The 16682-nt window shown below is 41.2% G+C and overlaps 1 protein-coding gene across 2 annotated transcripts; it reads right to left on the reverse strand.

Moving 5' to 3' along the window:
* Positions 1–11023: 11023 nt before the first annotated feature.
* LOC137719550 (serine hydroxymethyltransferase, mitochondrial) lies at positions 11024–16079 on the reverse strand. 2 transcript variants are annotated; one of them, XM_068458586.2, is made up of 16 exons: positions 15701–16079; positions 15489–15533; positions 15323–15409; positions 14931–15052; positions 14758–14834; positions 14412–14536; positions 14036–14128; positions 13547–13639; positions 13232–13429; positions 12994–13098; positions 12818–12883; positions 12560–12637; positions 12326–12437; positions 12132–12242; positions 11823–11990; positions 11024–11353 (listed from the first exon to the last, which is right to left on the reverse strand). In XM_068458586.2, exons 1-15 carry the CDS (start codon positions 15788–15790, stop codon positions 11845–11847), a joined length of 1548 nt encoding a protein of 515 aa, XP_068314687.1. In that variant the 5' UTR covers positions 15791–16079; the 3' UTR covers positions 11024–11353; positions 11823–11844. The 2 variants fall into 2 exon arrangements, with proteins under 2 accessions (XP_068314687.1, XP_088554542.1); XM_088698416.1 differs by lacking the exon at positions 11024–11353 and having other exon boundaries at positions 11460–11990; positions 15701–16066.
* Positions 16080–16682: the final 603 nt, after the last annotated feature.

A 16682-nucleotide genomic window follows, 5' to 3' on the forward strand; every position in this document is an offset into this window, starting at 1 on the left:
TTTTTTTTTTTTTTTTATTTATTTATTTTGATGTGACTGTACTTGAAGTTTTGAAGTTTCAAGTTGCCTACGTACTCTTCCAAAGAAGAGATCAAGTCATAACGTAGTTCAAATGAGTGATGGTTTTGATGATGATTTTGTCGTACACAGTTTATGCTCTTGCGGGCCAGGAGCGTGGTGCGTTTGCTTTAGGGGTAGTAGCGCTTCAAAAATTTGCCGTTGATGGGGCCGATCTTCAACCCGTCTTCTGCCATGATTAAGTAAGCGCCATTGGTGTAGATCTCTTGTATTACGTAGGGTCCATCCCACTTTGATGTGAACTTGCTTTTTGTCTTATGAGTTGTAATGATAGGCCTACGCAATGCCAGCACGAGATCTCCAGCTTGGAAAGACCTTGGGCGGACTTTCTTGTTGAATGCCTTGGATAACCGTGCTTGGTAGCATTCCAAGTGTTGTTGAGCTTTGAGCCTTCTCTCATCCAACGCTTCCAACTCCTGAAGGCGCAACTTTGCATTTTCTTCATCAGTCAAGCCTTCTTGTATAGCCATCCTTAGTGAGGGGATTTGACTTTCAAGCGGTAGAACAGCTTCTACGCCATATACGAGAGAATAAGGTGTAGCTTGGGTAGGAGTCCTATGTGTAGTCCTATATGCCCAAAGTGCTTCACTTATTCTTTTATGCCGGTCTCTCTTTGTTCGGCCGATTACCTTTTTCAGGAGGTTGCACAGCGTCTTGTTGAATGCTTCCGCGAGGCCGTTGGCCGGAACATGATACATGGAAGACTTGTGCTGCTTGAACTTGTATTTGTCGCAAAGCTCGTCCACGAGTCGGTTAGAGAACTGCTTTCCGTTGTCAGTGATAATGTAGCGAGGCACCCCATATCTGTGGATGATATGCTCCTTGATGAAACGAACAACAGTTTCCTTTTTTACTTCCCTTAAAGGTATGACTTCAGCCCACTTGGAGAAGTAATCTGTTGCAGCTAGGATGTAAGCTTCCCCTGCAGATGACTTTGGCGTAATTGGTCCTACAACGTCCAATCCCCATGCGTCGAACGGCCATGAAGCAACTGTAGGGTGTAATGGTTCAGGCGGTTGATGTATGAAGTTGGCGTGGAATTGGCAGGCTTGGCACCTTTTGGCGTGTTCCAGGCAGTCATTCACCATGCTCGGCCAGTAGTAACCCATTCTTTTAAGCCGGAAATGTAGCTTTGGTCCAGACTGATGTGCCCCATACACACCTGAATGTGCTTCTTCCATGGCTTGATTAACTTCTTCCTCACCTAGGCATCTCAGGAGCACTCCTTCAAAAGAGCGTCGGTAGAGTGTTCTTTGTAGTAAAGGAAGCGAGGTGCTCGTCGACGTATTTCGGAACGATGTCTAAGATCATCTGGAAGCTTTCCGTGCTCTAAGTAGTCGATCAGCGGCTGTCTCCACTCTTCAGCATCGACTGGAAGTACCGAGATGACATTTGTATCATCTAGTGACATTTCATTAACGAGCGGAATCACCCATCTTTGACAAATTGGCACGTCTGCAACTTCATCTTTTCCTAGTGTCATACTCGAGGCTAGATTGACGAGAGCGTCTGCCATTTGATTTTCCTTTCTTGGCACATGTTCTAGTGTCACAGCTTCGAACTTTTGTAGCAGTTGGGTCGCTAGCCGGAAGTATGGGACGAGATCATCTTTCCTCACCTCATATTCAGTTAAGAGTTGATTGATTATGAGCTTGGAATCGCCATATACCTCAAGAGCTGTGATTTCCATGTTGATCGCCATTTGGAGCCCGATGATCAATGCTTGGTACTCAGCAACATTGTTGGAGCATAGCTCATTCATTTGGAAGGAGTAAGGTAGTATTTGCCTTTGTGGCGACATGAATACTACTCCTGCCCCCGCTTCGTCTGCTCGTGCGGATCCGTCGAAGAACATCGTCCATGTCGGGAAAATATCGATGTAGAACACCTCTTCGTCAGGCAAGTCGTCTGAGATTTTCCAATCAGCCGGGATTGGATGATCGGCAAGGAAGTCTGCTAGCGCTTGTCCCTTGACGGCTTTAGCTGGGACGTAGATGATCTCATATTGATTAAGAAGCAAAGCCCATTTAGCGAGTCGCCCTGTCAAGACTGGCTTAGTCATAATGTATTTGACAGGGTCGGCTTTAGCAACCAAGTGGATGGTGTAAGCATGCATGTAATGTCTGAGTTTCTGAATGGCAAACACCAAAGTGAGGCACATCTTTTCTATTGGGGAATAGTTCAACTCAGCGCCGGTGAGAGTTCGACTGAGGTAGTAAAGTGCTCATTCCTTTTGGGATTCATTCTCTTGCGCCAAGAGTGCTCCAATTGAACTTTCCTGAGCAGCAATATACAATATGAGTGGTTTCCCGGGCACAGGTGCCCCCAGGATAGGTGGACTTGACAAATATTTCTTTATGCTTTCAAAAGCATTATGGCATGCTTTGTCCCATACGAATGGAACATCTTTCTTCATGAGGTGACTAAATGGTTAACAACGCCTTGCGAGGTTGGAGATGAAGCGTCTGATGAAGGCTAGCCATCCTTGTAGACTTTTCAGCTCGTGCAGGTTTCTTGGCTCGGGCATGCTTTGAATGGCCTTGATCTTTGATTGGTCTACTTCAATACCACGGTGCTTAACGATGAAGCCGAGGAATTTTCCAGAGGTGATGCTAAACGCACACTTTAACGGGTTCATCTTGAGGTTGTATTTTCGCAGCCTTTCGAACACTATTCGTAGATCCTTCAAGTGGTCTGATCTTTTCTTTGTCTTAACCACCACATCATCTACGTAACATTCTACGTTTTTGTGTAGCATGTCATTGAAGATTTTCTGCATTGCGCGTTGATACGTAGCTCCAGCGTTCTTTAGACCAAATGGCATCACCTTGTAGCAGTAGATACCTTTTGGAGTACGAAAGGCTGTTAGTTCCTCGTCTTCGAGGGCCATGTGAATTTGATTGTACCCAGAAGAGCCATCCATGAATGATAATGCCTCATGGCCAGTGGTTGCATCCACCATGATTTCAATGATTGGCAAGGGGAAGTCATCCTTTGGGCAAGCATCGTTGAGGTCCCGGAAGTCTACGCAAACACGTATTTGTCCTGATTTCTTAAGGACAATGACGATGTTGGAGATCCACTTAGGGTATTGCACTTCTCGAATAAAGCCTGCTTCGATTAGCTTGTCGATCTCGACCTCGATTTGTGGGATAAGCTCAGATCGATAGCGTTTTTAAGTTTGCTTTATCGGTCGTGTTCCAAGCCTGACCGCAAGATGATGAACAGCGACGATAGGGTCCAGGCCGGGCATTTCTTTGTAGGTCCAGGCAAAGACGTCTTTGTACTCTAACAACAGCTGATAATACTCCTCTATCTCATCTGTACTTACTAATGCACTTACGAAGATAGGCTTTGGTTCCTTGCTTGTACCTAAGTTGAGTTCCTTGAGATCATCGACCGTGGCTTGCCCCCCATCTTCGAGCTGTGGTGGTGCAGCAGTGACATCTTCCTCGGGGATTTCGTCTTCTTTACCTTCTTGAACCGTGATGTGGAAAACATCTTGGATCTCCTCTTCAGTGCTGTGTTCTCGAGCTTGTTGGCATAAGGATTGTCTGGTGTCGTTAAGCCTCTTGAAGACAGAGGTTCGGTCTTGACCACCAATGCGATTAAGCACTGAAGTTCTGGAGCTTGAATGGCTCATCCTATCGAAGACCGACGTCCGAGGGGAGGGTTTAGGCTCTTCTTGGTCTCGTTCAATGCTCACGCTGATGTGTTGAGCGCTAGTGTTTTTTCGCTTTGTTTGAAATCATCACAAGTGCATTTGGTGTGAAACCAAGTCCGGCTTTGTTGTTGTCAACTCCGTAACCATGCTCCTTCAACTTCTTTTGAGTTTTGGTGAGGTTACGTTCTTCGTCATTGACAGTGTTTGAAACCTTCTTTCCAGCCACCGCAGAAGAAGCGAAGTCGTACCCGGTCCTTGACATGAGTTTGTAGGCGTTGGGGTCGAAACCTTCCTCGGTCCTCTTGGTTGGAAGAAAGCTTGATTCCACCTTCTTTGGTAGAGCTTTTATGAAGCCTTGTGGTAGTCTTGCGACCTTAGCACCCCCTAGCTGTGTCAAAGGCAAAACTGCATTTGTCTTGAGCAACTTCAGATTATCCGCGTGCCACTGTGTGTCGGCTTCTCTTGTTCCAGTTTCGAATGGAGATTGACCATTCTTTCTTCTTAACATCGGGATATATCGAAATATGGGTGCGTTCGGTCATTCTGACGGCATCCTACTCCCTTTGGTTGTTGCAGGTTTAGCAAACTCGTCATCGTCTTTGCTTGAAGATGGCACGGCCTGCTCTTTTTGCTTTTTAGGCATGACTTGCCACTCCTGCTTTTTAGGTGCTGCTTTGCCCGTGGATCTGATATCTTCCGGAAGGGCTTCGGGTACCATGTCTTCATCCATGTAGAACTTGGCGTCTGCAAAGTGTGATTCGGCTTCGGTGAATGGCTTGGTATCACCTTAGATCACCTTCACTCCTTCTCGGTAAAATTTTAGGCATTGGTGAAGGGTGGACGGCACTACCCCATTTGCGTGGATCCAAGGTCTTCCTAAGAGCAAGCTGTAGGAAGTTCTTGTATCAATCACGTGGAATATCGTGCTTGATTTGAGCTCACCCATGGTCATCTCTACTCGGATCATGCCCATCGCCCTTTGTCCTCCTTGGTTAAAACCCTGGATCAGCAGATGGCTCAGGGATAGTTCATTCACCTTGATGCCGATTATGGTCATTGTTGATTTTGGCATGATGTTTATGGCCGACCCACCATCCACAAGCATGCGGTTGACTTTGTATTCCCTTATGTACCCGGAGACGAAGAGAGGACGGTTGTGAGGCTTTGATCCCAACAGTAGGTCTTCGTCAGTGAAGTTAATTACGTCATGGGTGGCACAACATGTGGCACATTCATGTGGCTGAAGCTTCGAGCCTTCGTCGTTACTTTCTCGCACTTCGTGGTCGCCGGGACCTGCCAGGACTGCTGCTAGTGCTCTTCGCATCTTCTTTGGCAATGGTAGCGCTTCCTTGATGCTAAAGTGTGTTGGCAGACCTTCTTCAGGTGTGAGGGTCTTTTCTACCTCAGTGGCGATAGCTTTGCCTTTTGAGGGCTTTTCTACTTCTACTTCAACCATGTGACAGGCCACAGTAGTGCACTGTTGGAAAAAGTCATTCGGGAAGTACTCACGCAAGGAAACGGGAATGCGTGGCTTCTGCTCCATAGGTTCCCTAGCATATGTTGTTTTATTATGCTTTATGTTTCTTTTAGGCTTCGCATTGTTGCGGCCGCGGTGATTTCTTCTTTGTTCCACCTTTGGCTGTATGACTCGTGGTCTTGGTTTCCTTGTCTTTTTGTAGGTTACCAATATCCATCCTTCTTTATCATCAGCATGTGCATCTTGGTCGCTTCTCTCCAGTGATGGTTGTGTAGGAGGTGCCGTGCAACTTGAGCATTCACGGGAACGGTCAGGTGTCGTTTGGAGAGGCACAGGATTATACGATCCAAACGCAATTGTAGTGGTATGCGTTGCGGCCGTGTCCTCAAGGTCGAGCTCAATTTGCCCTTGTTGTGCTAGCTTCATGATGAGTTCTTTAAGAACGAAGCACTTGCCAACAGGATGGCTCACAATACGATGGTACTTGCAGTACCTAGGATCGTTTGTGCGATTCATTTCTTCAAGACGCTTGCATTCGGGTAGCTCAATCACCTTTTTTTCCAGCAAGTCATCTAACATGGCAGCCATGTCAGAGTCAGGAAAAGGGTAAGTTTTCTGTTCCAACTCTCTCAAGGTGCTCTTGTATCTGTCTTGGGTGCGAGAAGGCTCACTTGTCTTTATCTCCTTTGCTTTCTTCTTGAAGGAGATCTTGATGGGCGCTGAGGAGGTCTTGATGGGCGCTGAGGAGGTCTTGATGGGGGTAGTGTTGACGATGAAAGCTTCCTTAGCAGGCTTCTTCTCGGTCTTGTTTACATTTGGGGCGAATACTTTATCCTTGTTGAAGTTAGTAATCGGCTCCTATTTCCCGTGATTAGTGATACTCAGCTCCATGTCGTGGGAACGAGTTGCTAGCTCTTCGAATGTTCTTGGTTTTATGCCTTGGAGGATGTAATGTAACCCCCAGTGCATGCCTTGAACGCACATCTCAATGGCAGAGGTTTCAGAAAGCCGATCTTTGCAATCTAGACTTAAGGAGCGCCATCTATTGATGTAGTCGACAACAGGTTCATCTTTCCACTGTTTCATACTGGTCAGCTCTAGCATGCTTACAGTACGACGAGTGTTGTAGAAACGGTTGAGGGATTCCCTTTCTAGCTGGTCCCAACTGTTGATAGACTCAGGTTCGAGGTCAGTGTACCAGTTAAAAGCGTTACTTTTCAGCGAACGCACGAACTGTTTGACGAGGTAGTCTCCCTCTGTCCCAGCATTGTTGCAAGTTTCAATGAAATGGGCGACATGTTGCTTCGGGTTGCCTTTTCCATCGAACTGCATGAATTTTGGGGGCTGATAACCCCTTGGCATCTTCAAAGCATCAATCTTCTTGGAGTAAGGCTTTGAGTACAGTACGGAGTCATGCGAGCTTCCTTCGTACTGTGTCTTGATAGTGCTTGCGATCATCTTCTGTAGCTGCTGGATAGAGAGAGATCTCATGGATGTCATTGCTTGGTTTAGCTTCGGCTTCTCTTCAACTTTCTCCGCTGGTGGCTCCTCTTCTTTGTCGACTTCTTTCTTTAATAGGCCAACATTTGGGTCGACTTTCACGTCGGGCAGCGCATCTAGTTGGTTGACAAGTGCGGCAATCTGCAAGTCCTTCTCTTCCACAGTCCGTGTGAGCTTTGCGATTGCTTCATTCATCTGAGCTAGCTGCTCCTCGATTGAAGTTGCTCCAGTGGTCATGGCTTGCATGGTTGTACTGCCGCTCGAATCAGCGTCAGAGAGTAGGGACTCTGAGTATTTCCTCGGGCTTTCCCCCCTTGATGCCTTTAGCGAGGCTATGGTGATCACAGGCTCGTACCTCAGGTGCTCTTGTTCCTTTGACAGAGTTAATGCAGGGGCGGAAGCCGCGGCAAAAAGATCTCTTGCCTTACTTCGGGTTATGATGCCCGAAATATCACCACTTGCGGCGATGATGTTCTTGTTCTTTGCTTTGATTGCAGGAACAGCTTGATCATTTCTTGATGCCATTTGCGTTTTTCGATGATTTGAGGATAGAGATGAGAGGTAGAGATGTCCCATTGGGCGTGCCAAATTTGTAAACACGGAAAATTCCTGAAAACAAGAAACAAGAATACGTGTACAAAATATATTTTTGTGTTTAATGATTTTGGGGTTACAATCTCTTTGTAATTTGATCCTCTGATTCTATCTTCGTAGGGTGTAGGTTTGTGGATGAGTTGTTGATCCAAAGGGCCGTCGGGGCTTGATCTAGGGATGAACAGTTGATGAACGGATCTTCGAGGGCTTTTGGGCTTGATCTTGAAGACTGGGTGTATGGATTTCTTCGAGGGCTTTTGGGCTTGATCTTGAAGGTTGATGGATGAGCGGATCTTCAAGGGCTTTTGGGCTTAATATTGAAGAAACGATTGGATGTGTGGATTTGTTGAGTTTGTTGATCCAAAGGGCCGTTGGGGCTTGATCTTAGGATGAACGGATGATGAACACTTTCTTCAAGGGGCCGTCGGGGCTTGATCTTGAGTTGGTGGAAGTTCTTCAAGGGCTGTTGGGGCTTGACCTTTGAAGGAGGATTTGACGAAGAACAAAGAGTGTTTTCTTGATCCTTCGGGATTTGCTTGAGAGCTTTAGAGTTTCAAGGCTTCAAAGTTTTGGTGTGATGTAAATTCCCTTCTTTTTTTCTCTTCTTTTTTTTTCTTCCTCAAAATGAATGCCTTGGCTTCCTATTTATAGAATTCCAAAACTTGATTTTTGGAATTAAATAATCAGATGAAATAAATCATTTCTGCCAGGTATTGACACGTGTCCTATTTGATGACTTTTCCAATTTATTTCGATTTTTCGTTGAGTCACACGCTACATGTAAAATTTATGTGACACGTGAGCGTTGAAATTTTAATTATTGGTCAACATTCATTTCACCGAAATTTCGATGTCTACAATATCAATGGCGAAAAATTAACAAGGGTAAGTGAGAGGTAAAAATGAGTGTGTGAATAATACTATTCTTTTGTGATTAGTTATCTTTCACTCTTGTCATTTATTGTATAGGAATCACACTCGTGAGTTCCAATACATTGAAAGAATCACTCTCGTGTCACTTTCTAGTCTACTTAGATTTCTTTATTGGTATCACACTCAACTTTCCAACTCATTGTGGAAGCCTTTAGGCTCTTAGCTAACCTCTTAAGAATGAAGATACTTAAATGCCACTTCAGGACGATGCCATAAATTTTTTGGGGTGGGTTATAACTGTAAGCTACACAACCTATCAAAAAGCCTCTGAATATTGTTTTCCACATATGCAACTAGAATATATACAGACAAACATGTTTGGATATAAATAAAAAGATGTTATTGACATTCCAAAAACACATTGTGCACTTCAAACTTTCTCAATTTTATAAGAAAAATTCAATTGTAAGGAGTGTACAATAAGTTTTTTAGAGTGGCAATAACAACACCTATATAAAATTGTTTTGAATAAAACTTGACAATGCAAAAGATTTTTATCAATAACAAGAAATATACACTTATTCAAGGAGACATTATAAGTCTTGTCCCGCAAAGTACATACAGAATACCGATATAATTACAAAATTAATACTATATCTTCAAGTGTTAGTGTTCATAGCCACATTTCACATGGTCCACACATCTTTTCATAGTTTGTTGTAGGGGTGGAACTTGGGTTAAGCCAATCTGAACCCGTCCATGTCCAACCCGACTTTAAACCCGAACAAGTAGATTTTTTTTTTCGTTATAACTTGCTTGAACCCAAGCCAACCCGTTCATTGATTGGGTTGAGATGGGTTGATCATTTGCCCTTCCATCCCTAACCCAACCCAACTAACCAAACCTAGTCTAACCAGATTGTAACCCATATCAATTAATGTTTATACTATAGCCAAGTGAAAACCAACGTCTTTTCTAATAATTTTTTTAATAAATTACCCTTTATAATTACTTAAGCTTTTAGGAAATAAGAGGCTTTAGTTAGTCAGCCCAGTAGTCTCTAAATCCTAAAGCTTTATAGTAGATTAGTTTATGAAATTAAAGTTAGCTAGTTTTAATGCTACTTGGCTTAATTTTTTTTAGGAATTCTTGGAAACTAAATTGTTACAAGAGTAAACTTGAAAATGTTGGGTGACCCGAACCCAACCCAAGTAAACCCTAACACAATTAAACCCGAGCCCAAATGAACCCGAATGAAACTCAACCCGAACCTGAGCCCGAATTGTAAAAGTTGGGTTAGAATTGTGTTGACCTTCCAACCTGCCCTAGTTGCACCCCTAGTTTGTTGTATAAAATATGTCTTACTATCTATTTGTATTGTTATTTGTATCATATTTCTTATAGAGGTAGGGCCCATGGGGTTTCATCTGTATTAAATATAGGCTTTTTAGCTAAAATGATCCTTGAAATTTGCATAACTCCCCATTTTGGTCCTTGAGATTTGAAATCAATAGAATTGGTCCCTGAGTTTGTCCATCATCAATTATTTTAGTCATTTCATGAAAAATCTCCATTGAATAAGAATAAAATGACCAAAATACCCTTAATTTTGTCAAATCATTGTTTACTAAATTGAGGGTATATTTGTCCTTTTGATCCTTATTTAACATAATTTTGCACGGAATGACCAAAATAATTGGTAGTGGACCATCTTAGGGACGATTTCTATTGGTTTCAAATCTCAGGGATCAAAGTGATGTGTTATGCAAATATCAGGGACCATTTTAGCTAAAAAGCCTTAGAGATGTGATACAAGTAGATGGTAAGATTAACATTTTTGAAATATACCGGAAGACCAAAACAAGTAAACAATAAAGAAAGCACACTGTTCCATTAAATTTAGAAAAGCTAGTTGTCGGCTTCTTTTCTCCCTAGCAACGGTATCAGACAACATTAAATAAGAAAGAGTAATGCAAGGGAGACCAAAATTTCAAACCAAATGATGTGTCACCAACACAAAATAAGTATGTTAGTCAACACTTAGTAATAATCCAATTATCAAAATCCACAACATTTGGTTTACAAAATTTGGTTTAGAAATTTGGTTTCTCTAGCATTACCCAATACGAAAACTAGAGAAAGTGATACAGGTGAAGGAGAAATTGTGTGAGATGGTGGTAGCAACAATAGTATAGCGATGATAATGGCGTTAGTGGTGGTGGTTTGGTGGGCGCATTGCTAGTGGTGGCGGTGGTAGTGATGACCTAATGGGGTGTTTGAAGGTGGTAGTGGTGGCAATACTCGAGATGGGTTTGGTTGTAGTGAGAGTAAGGGGGGTGGTGGTGGCAAAGTTGTACCAATGTAGTGACAGTTATGATAGCGGCAATGATGGTGAAATGGTGTTGGTGATGGTTGTGGTGATGCAATACATTTGACAATCCAAGAGTGGCTTTTGGTGACGATGAAATGCTAGTTTATAGTGATGGTTGCGTTGGGACTTGGGTGACTACTTTTTTTCTTTTGTAAGACCTCAATGCTTAATTCTTTTTCAGACATGTATGATATTCATCTATTAAGATCGAAATAGAATTCTCATTGCCTTTAACAAATTAAAAATGATATTCTATTTGAAGTCATTATTAACACTAAAAAAATACCGTCATCATCCTGTAAACATTTAAATTTCAGTAAATTTTTGTATTTACACATACATTTCTCATTTAAGATATTTATTTAGGTGAAGTTTAAAGTCAAAATTTATGAATTGCATTATTTAGGTGAAACCTCAATGTTCCCCTTATCCCTTGCAATCAAAGAAAAATGGGAAAGACAAAGACTTTGGAGTGAAGGAATTCCATCCATACTTGTATAAACTATGTATTAAACTCATTTGTTCATTGGACATAAGCAGCATATCATGTTGGCCATACTGATTTGTCTTACTACTTTCTTTTCTTTGTGCTTTTTTTGTTTTTTTTTTTTTTTTTTTTGTGAAATGAAGGTAGGTTTATTGCATAGCAAAGCTTCAACAGATATACTTATATACATTCATCAGGATCCGAATCAAGGTTTTGCTGAATTTAGATACACCGTAGCTCTAAGTTCGATCTTGACATACGATCCTTCTTGTTTCTCAACCAAGAAAACTCCGTTCATGATGACCGTGCCTGTTCCACAACGATAAATTAAATCATAAAGTGAAGAACACTAAAATCAGAAAATTAGGATACCAGATCAACCACATACCACAAAGCAGCTAATCAGACCATCAAAGACTACTAATTAACATGAGATTTCAGTGAATGTTAAGATAGATTACAGCATTAAGATAGTAATGTAAGCATGCTTTAGCAGCAGGTGCAAAGCGATTGTTGGCATTTTTTTTTTTTACTTTGTATCGGTTTGAAAGATTATACACTGCGCTGAAGTCCAAATGCATAAAAATGCATTGATTGTTGGTGATGGAGAGATATCTTTTGGCTCCCTATTGTGTTTTTCACATAAACAAACTAAATCACAAGACGTGCCTTTAGAGTTGCTTTGATTGAAGTACAAATTTGTGTCTCGTTGTTCATAAAACGCAAAAGCGTCATATGAACATACATGGCTTGAATTGTGATTGAGGTTATCTCATACCTAACACAGCATGATCTCTTCTTCAGTTCTTGTACTTCAAGGTTTCTTTCTCAAACCCAATTGTAGGAAATTGCTTAGCATACTCCTCAACATCGTGGCGGAGCTTTGCAGTCTCAGATTGGAAGTGAGGGGCAGAAAGTGCGGCCACGAAGTCCTTCAACTTCGTTCCTGGTATACAGAAATGAACGAAATGCAATTCCAGGTAAGTCGATGCAAGCACTATGATTACTCCACTTGTATATGGAAGGCAACTAGACAAACAAAAACTTGGTGAGCATGGAATTTATGATATCAAAGATTATTAGGAACCTTTGGCTTCCCCCTTGATCTTCAATGCCAAATTCACAGCAGCATCAAAAAAGTCTGCAACCTTAGCGAAATCCTCCTCAACAAATCCCCTAGAAGTAAGAGCCGGGGTTCCTGAAGTTGCAAAAGAATTACCAAGTAAGGTTACGGAAAATCCAAGGAAAAAAAGAGCAACTAAAATGATGAGAAGGCTTTACCCATCCTGATGCCACCAGGAACCATAGCAGACACATCTCCAGGAACAGTGTTTTTGTTGGCTGCAATGTGAACAGCCTCCAACACCTTTTCGACCCTGGAACCGTCAATTCCCTGAAAAATGAGATTCAAGAAATATAAGGCTATATCAGTACATAATTTGTAACAGAGAATCTATATGCTAACGCTATAAGCTTCTCGGTTAAGTATTACAGAAAAGAAAGAACGTCTATTACCTTGTTCTTCAAATTGACCAAAACTAAATGGTTCTCGGTTCCCCCAGAAACAAGTTCATATCCTTTCTGAGCCAAAGACTGCAAATTTTGCCAATTTTGCTATTAGACAAATGTACTAGAAAGAGAAAATCATCAGCGAAATTCTAATATGTGAATAAAAGGATACGTCTAAAGTTATTCGTAATTAAGTATGAATGAATGTACAGGTGTAAGATCTTATCCCAGTAACAAAGATTCATGCATCTGATAATCTGATACCTGGGCAAATCTTGAGCAATTGGTGAGAACTTGCTCCTGATAGGCTTTGTACTCTGGAGTAGTAGCCTACATTAAAAGAAGATTCGGACAAGATGAACTATAAGATTTCAACATAATATGAACTGGAGGGAAGGAGAGTGATTGTGCAGAGCATTTAACTTAATCAGCACGTATACCTGTTTCAAGGCAACTGCCAAACCAGTAATTGTGTGGTTGTGTGGGCCACCTTGAAGTCCAGGAAAGACAGCTTGATTGATTTTGTCTTCGTAGTCGTACAACACCTTGGGGAAAGTATAGACATAGGGCCAGTTTGAAGAATGAATACATCAAATAAACGAAAAATGATTACGAGTAAAATGCAGCTTACAAGGTAAATATACTTAAGTTTTTGAACTGTGATCTTTGGAAACTCACCTCTTGCCCTTGTTTGTTAGTCTCTTTTACCCCCTTTCTAAAAAAAATCATGGCTCCACGAGGGCCACGCAGTGACTTGTGCGTTGTGGTGGTCACTACATCTGCATAGTCGAAAGGTGATGGAATAACACCAGCTGCAACCAACCCACTGATATGTGCCATGTCTGCCAACAATATTGCTTTCTGTTTGTTGCATACCTGTCAAGTACTTGAAATGTAAATCTTGGACTTCTCCACCATCAAATTATAATTTTAGTACGAGGGCTTTTATTTTGAGATTTTCTACTATTATTATACAAATCCAAACAAGTTTACCTTACGAATGCGGTCATAATCATACAGACGTGCATAAGCACTAGCACCAGCAACTATTAATTTTGGCCGGTATAGCGTGGCACTTTTCTCCAACTGAACATCATAGTTATTCATGTCAAATGAATCTTATACATGCACAGGTAGAAAAAATTAAAAACACAGTTTATATAATATGACAAGCAAGACTAAATAGAATGAGATAGAATCCGTCTAGTAAACTTCAGTTAAAATGTTGCGGTTTAATTCATCCATCACAGCCCTGATTTAAAAGATGACTTTTCACTATTCCTACAGGTGAACTAGTGGGTTTGATTTGCGATGGTTATTTGGCCTTAAATGTTCTTCACGAATTCCTCTGTTGTGTCAAGGTCTGAAGAGGGAACATCCATAAATCATGGCATTTTTAACAATTTCCTGCACCTATGCACTGCAACAATGAAAAAGAGTTGTACCGCAAGAATCACTAGAACAATAAAATTTCTAAGCTACCTGGGCGTAGTCAATATAGCCAGTGCTCTCATTCAGTCTGTATGGCATGGTTTCGAAAAATATTGACACAGCAGATATCTTTTTAGTGTCAGTCTGCACGGTACCAAAACAAGAAGTAATGTAATCGCTATCAAACATTGAAACAACACAAATTAAAATTTATAAACATTGTGAGTTTCAAATTTCTTCAAAGTTAATAGATGTTATAAGTTTTGAGGCCAATGTTACAACAAGGTATGGAATTGTTTGTGCCCACACTTCAGAGGAAATATTGAGCACACCCTTTGGCTTAAAATCAAGACAGATGAACAATGATCATAAATTGATATTAGACATTTCATCACACCAGTCACCGCTTAATGGAAGTTGTAAGCACCTGATAACCGTGAGAAAGATGACCACCATGAGGAAGATCAAGTGCCATGATTCTGTCATGAGGTTTTAACAACGCAGTGTAAACCTGGAAATTAGCTGGAGATCCTGATAAAGGCTGCACGTTCACTGCAATGTAAAGAAATGACATCATGTAAAAGAAAGCTTTGTTTAAAACACAACTATTCAAGGTTTTGATTGACTTAAATTCATATTGTAGCTGTTTGACAACTGAATACATGGTTCCAGTGAGTGTTGAGAACTTGAGATGCATAGTTCACATGTATGCTTACTCTAGACATTGTAACAAATAGCAGGAGGCTGCTCGTGAGACATGACATATGAATTACCTCCCCATTTTGCTGGATCCAACCGAAAAGCTTCCAAAGCACGCTTCTGACATAAGGATTCTGCCATGTCAATGAACCTGAGAATATGAACAGTTGACTATGTAAACACTCTGCTTTCAGTCACATAGTTTTGTATCTTGAGCAAAGGCAACAATCGGGAAGCTTTCACATACTCATTTCCTCCATAGTATCTAGCACCAGGATATCCTTCGCTGTATTTGTTGGTCATGACTGACCCAACTGCTTGCATGACAGAGACCGATGTGAAGTTCTCTGAGGGTATCAGCTCTAAACCCTTCAGAAATACAACAAAGAATTTCATAAAGAAATGAAGTTAAAGCACAGGCCAATACTTGATATGTATACTAAAGAACCAGTTACCATCATTAAACTTCTCACCAAGTAATCACGGAAAAATGAAACAGAAAATGTTTTAGCTGGGTTTAGTTCTCGACATACTAATAAAAGAAAGCATTTTTGACAATAATACACATTACTCAATGAAAAATAAGCCTAAACACTATTCATAATAAAGTCTTGAGTTGATTATAGAACAAGATTATACCTTCCATTGCCTGGTTTTCTCGTGCTCAATGATATCCGCGATTTCGGGATCCACAGCCTCCAGTGGAGCATTCAATTGCTTAGGCCACTGCAAGATTTTCACAGTTTCACTATTCAGAAGCAAAACACAGGAACAAACAAAAACACAAACCAATATAGGAGCTTACACTGACACCAGGCTTCTCATAGACAGCTTCATTAGGCAAAGATGACTGTATAATGAAAACAGACAAATGGGTAAGTGGTGAAGTTATCAGATATTCAAAAAAGTTCGAATCCTCATATCCTCATGCCTGTAGTTTAGATTAGATTTATTAGAATATTGCTCGAATAAAAAAGTAGAAAAGAACCCAACAAAAGAAAGGGATAGTAGAAAAACCATGTAATAGTGAGAGGTGGCATTGAAGAGGGGACGAATGGACTTATCCCCAGAAGCCGAAAGCCTGCGAAGCGCCAATGCCATCGCCATGGTTGGTTAGTTTTCCTCACCCTTTGGCTTCTGCGTTCAGTTGGGTGGTGAGGTTTTGTCTAAAAGCTTAACAGTTGAGGTTTCAGTGTCAACTGTAAAAAACAAAAACTGGATTTTTGTATACTTGTAACACAGTTATGTGGGAAAAATAGTTAGGAGACAACCATCCATGAGAGGCCTATCCGAACTTATCATTTCTCAGCCACAAAGGGGCTCTCAGCAGGATATAGCCTGATCGGGTTTTTTGTGTGTTTTGTGAGATATATTTGGCCACCCAAGCTTTTTGAATGAATCTTGCAGGAGAGAGGACTTCACCAAGTCAAGTGTCATTTTCCTAGAGCTGTTGGAGGTAAATCTACCAATATACCAAAGTTTCATTTTATATTTTTTATTGTAGAGCTAATTACAATGACCTATTACCAAAAATTTACAATGAACTATTTGTCAATTTGCCCTAAACTTGTATAAAATTGGCAATTTATCCGAACTTTAATTTTCGCCGATTACTTTCCTGAATTTTTGTAAATAGTCAATTTCTCACATCGTTAAATTTTGAAAATTTTGAAATCTAACCTCAATTACAAAATACATCCCAATGTTTAGGTACTTTTAGCAAAGGACCCACTTTTAGCAATGATTATTTGAAAACTGCAAGGATTAAAAAACAGTGATCTTTCAGGTATCGTTTGGTATGTAGACGGGACGGGACGGAATAGAATGGGATGGGACGGGACAGGACGGGACAGGACGGAATGGAGCGGAGCGGGAGCAAAGATGCCCTAGGATGGAAACAAGGAGGAAGAAGAAGGAGACGGAGAGGTTATAATTTTGTGTTCCACAAATGTGGAACGAGTCGTTCCAGGAGGGTGAGGCAAAATGAAAATTCACCCAA

Source organism: Pyrus communis, chromosome 1 (assembly GCF_041283825.1).
Source record: "Pyrus communis isolate YQ-2024b chromosome 1, ASM4128382v1, whole genome shotgun sequence".
Taxonomy (NCBI): domain Eukaryota; kingdom Viridiplantae; phylum Streptophyta; class Magnoliopsida; order Rosales; family Rosaceae; genus Pyrus; species Pyrus communis.

Bases quoted from the DNA above. Each gene is read 5' to 3' on its own strand.
- LOC137719550 (XM_068458586.2), bottom strand. From the start codon at position 15,790: ATGGCGATGGCATTGGCGCTTCGCAGGCTTTCGGCTTCTGGGGATAAG. The intron at 14,129-14,411 runs GTGCTTACAACT...GGTACCGTGCAG, and splicing joins ATCTTTCTCACGGTTATCAG to ACTGACACTAAAAAGATATC. The intron at 12,243-12,325 runs GTAAAGCCTTCT...TTGCAACTTCAG, and splicing joins TCCTGGTGGCATCAGGATGG to GAACCCCGGCTCTTACTTCT.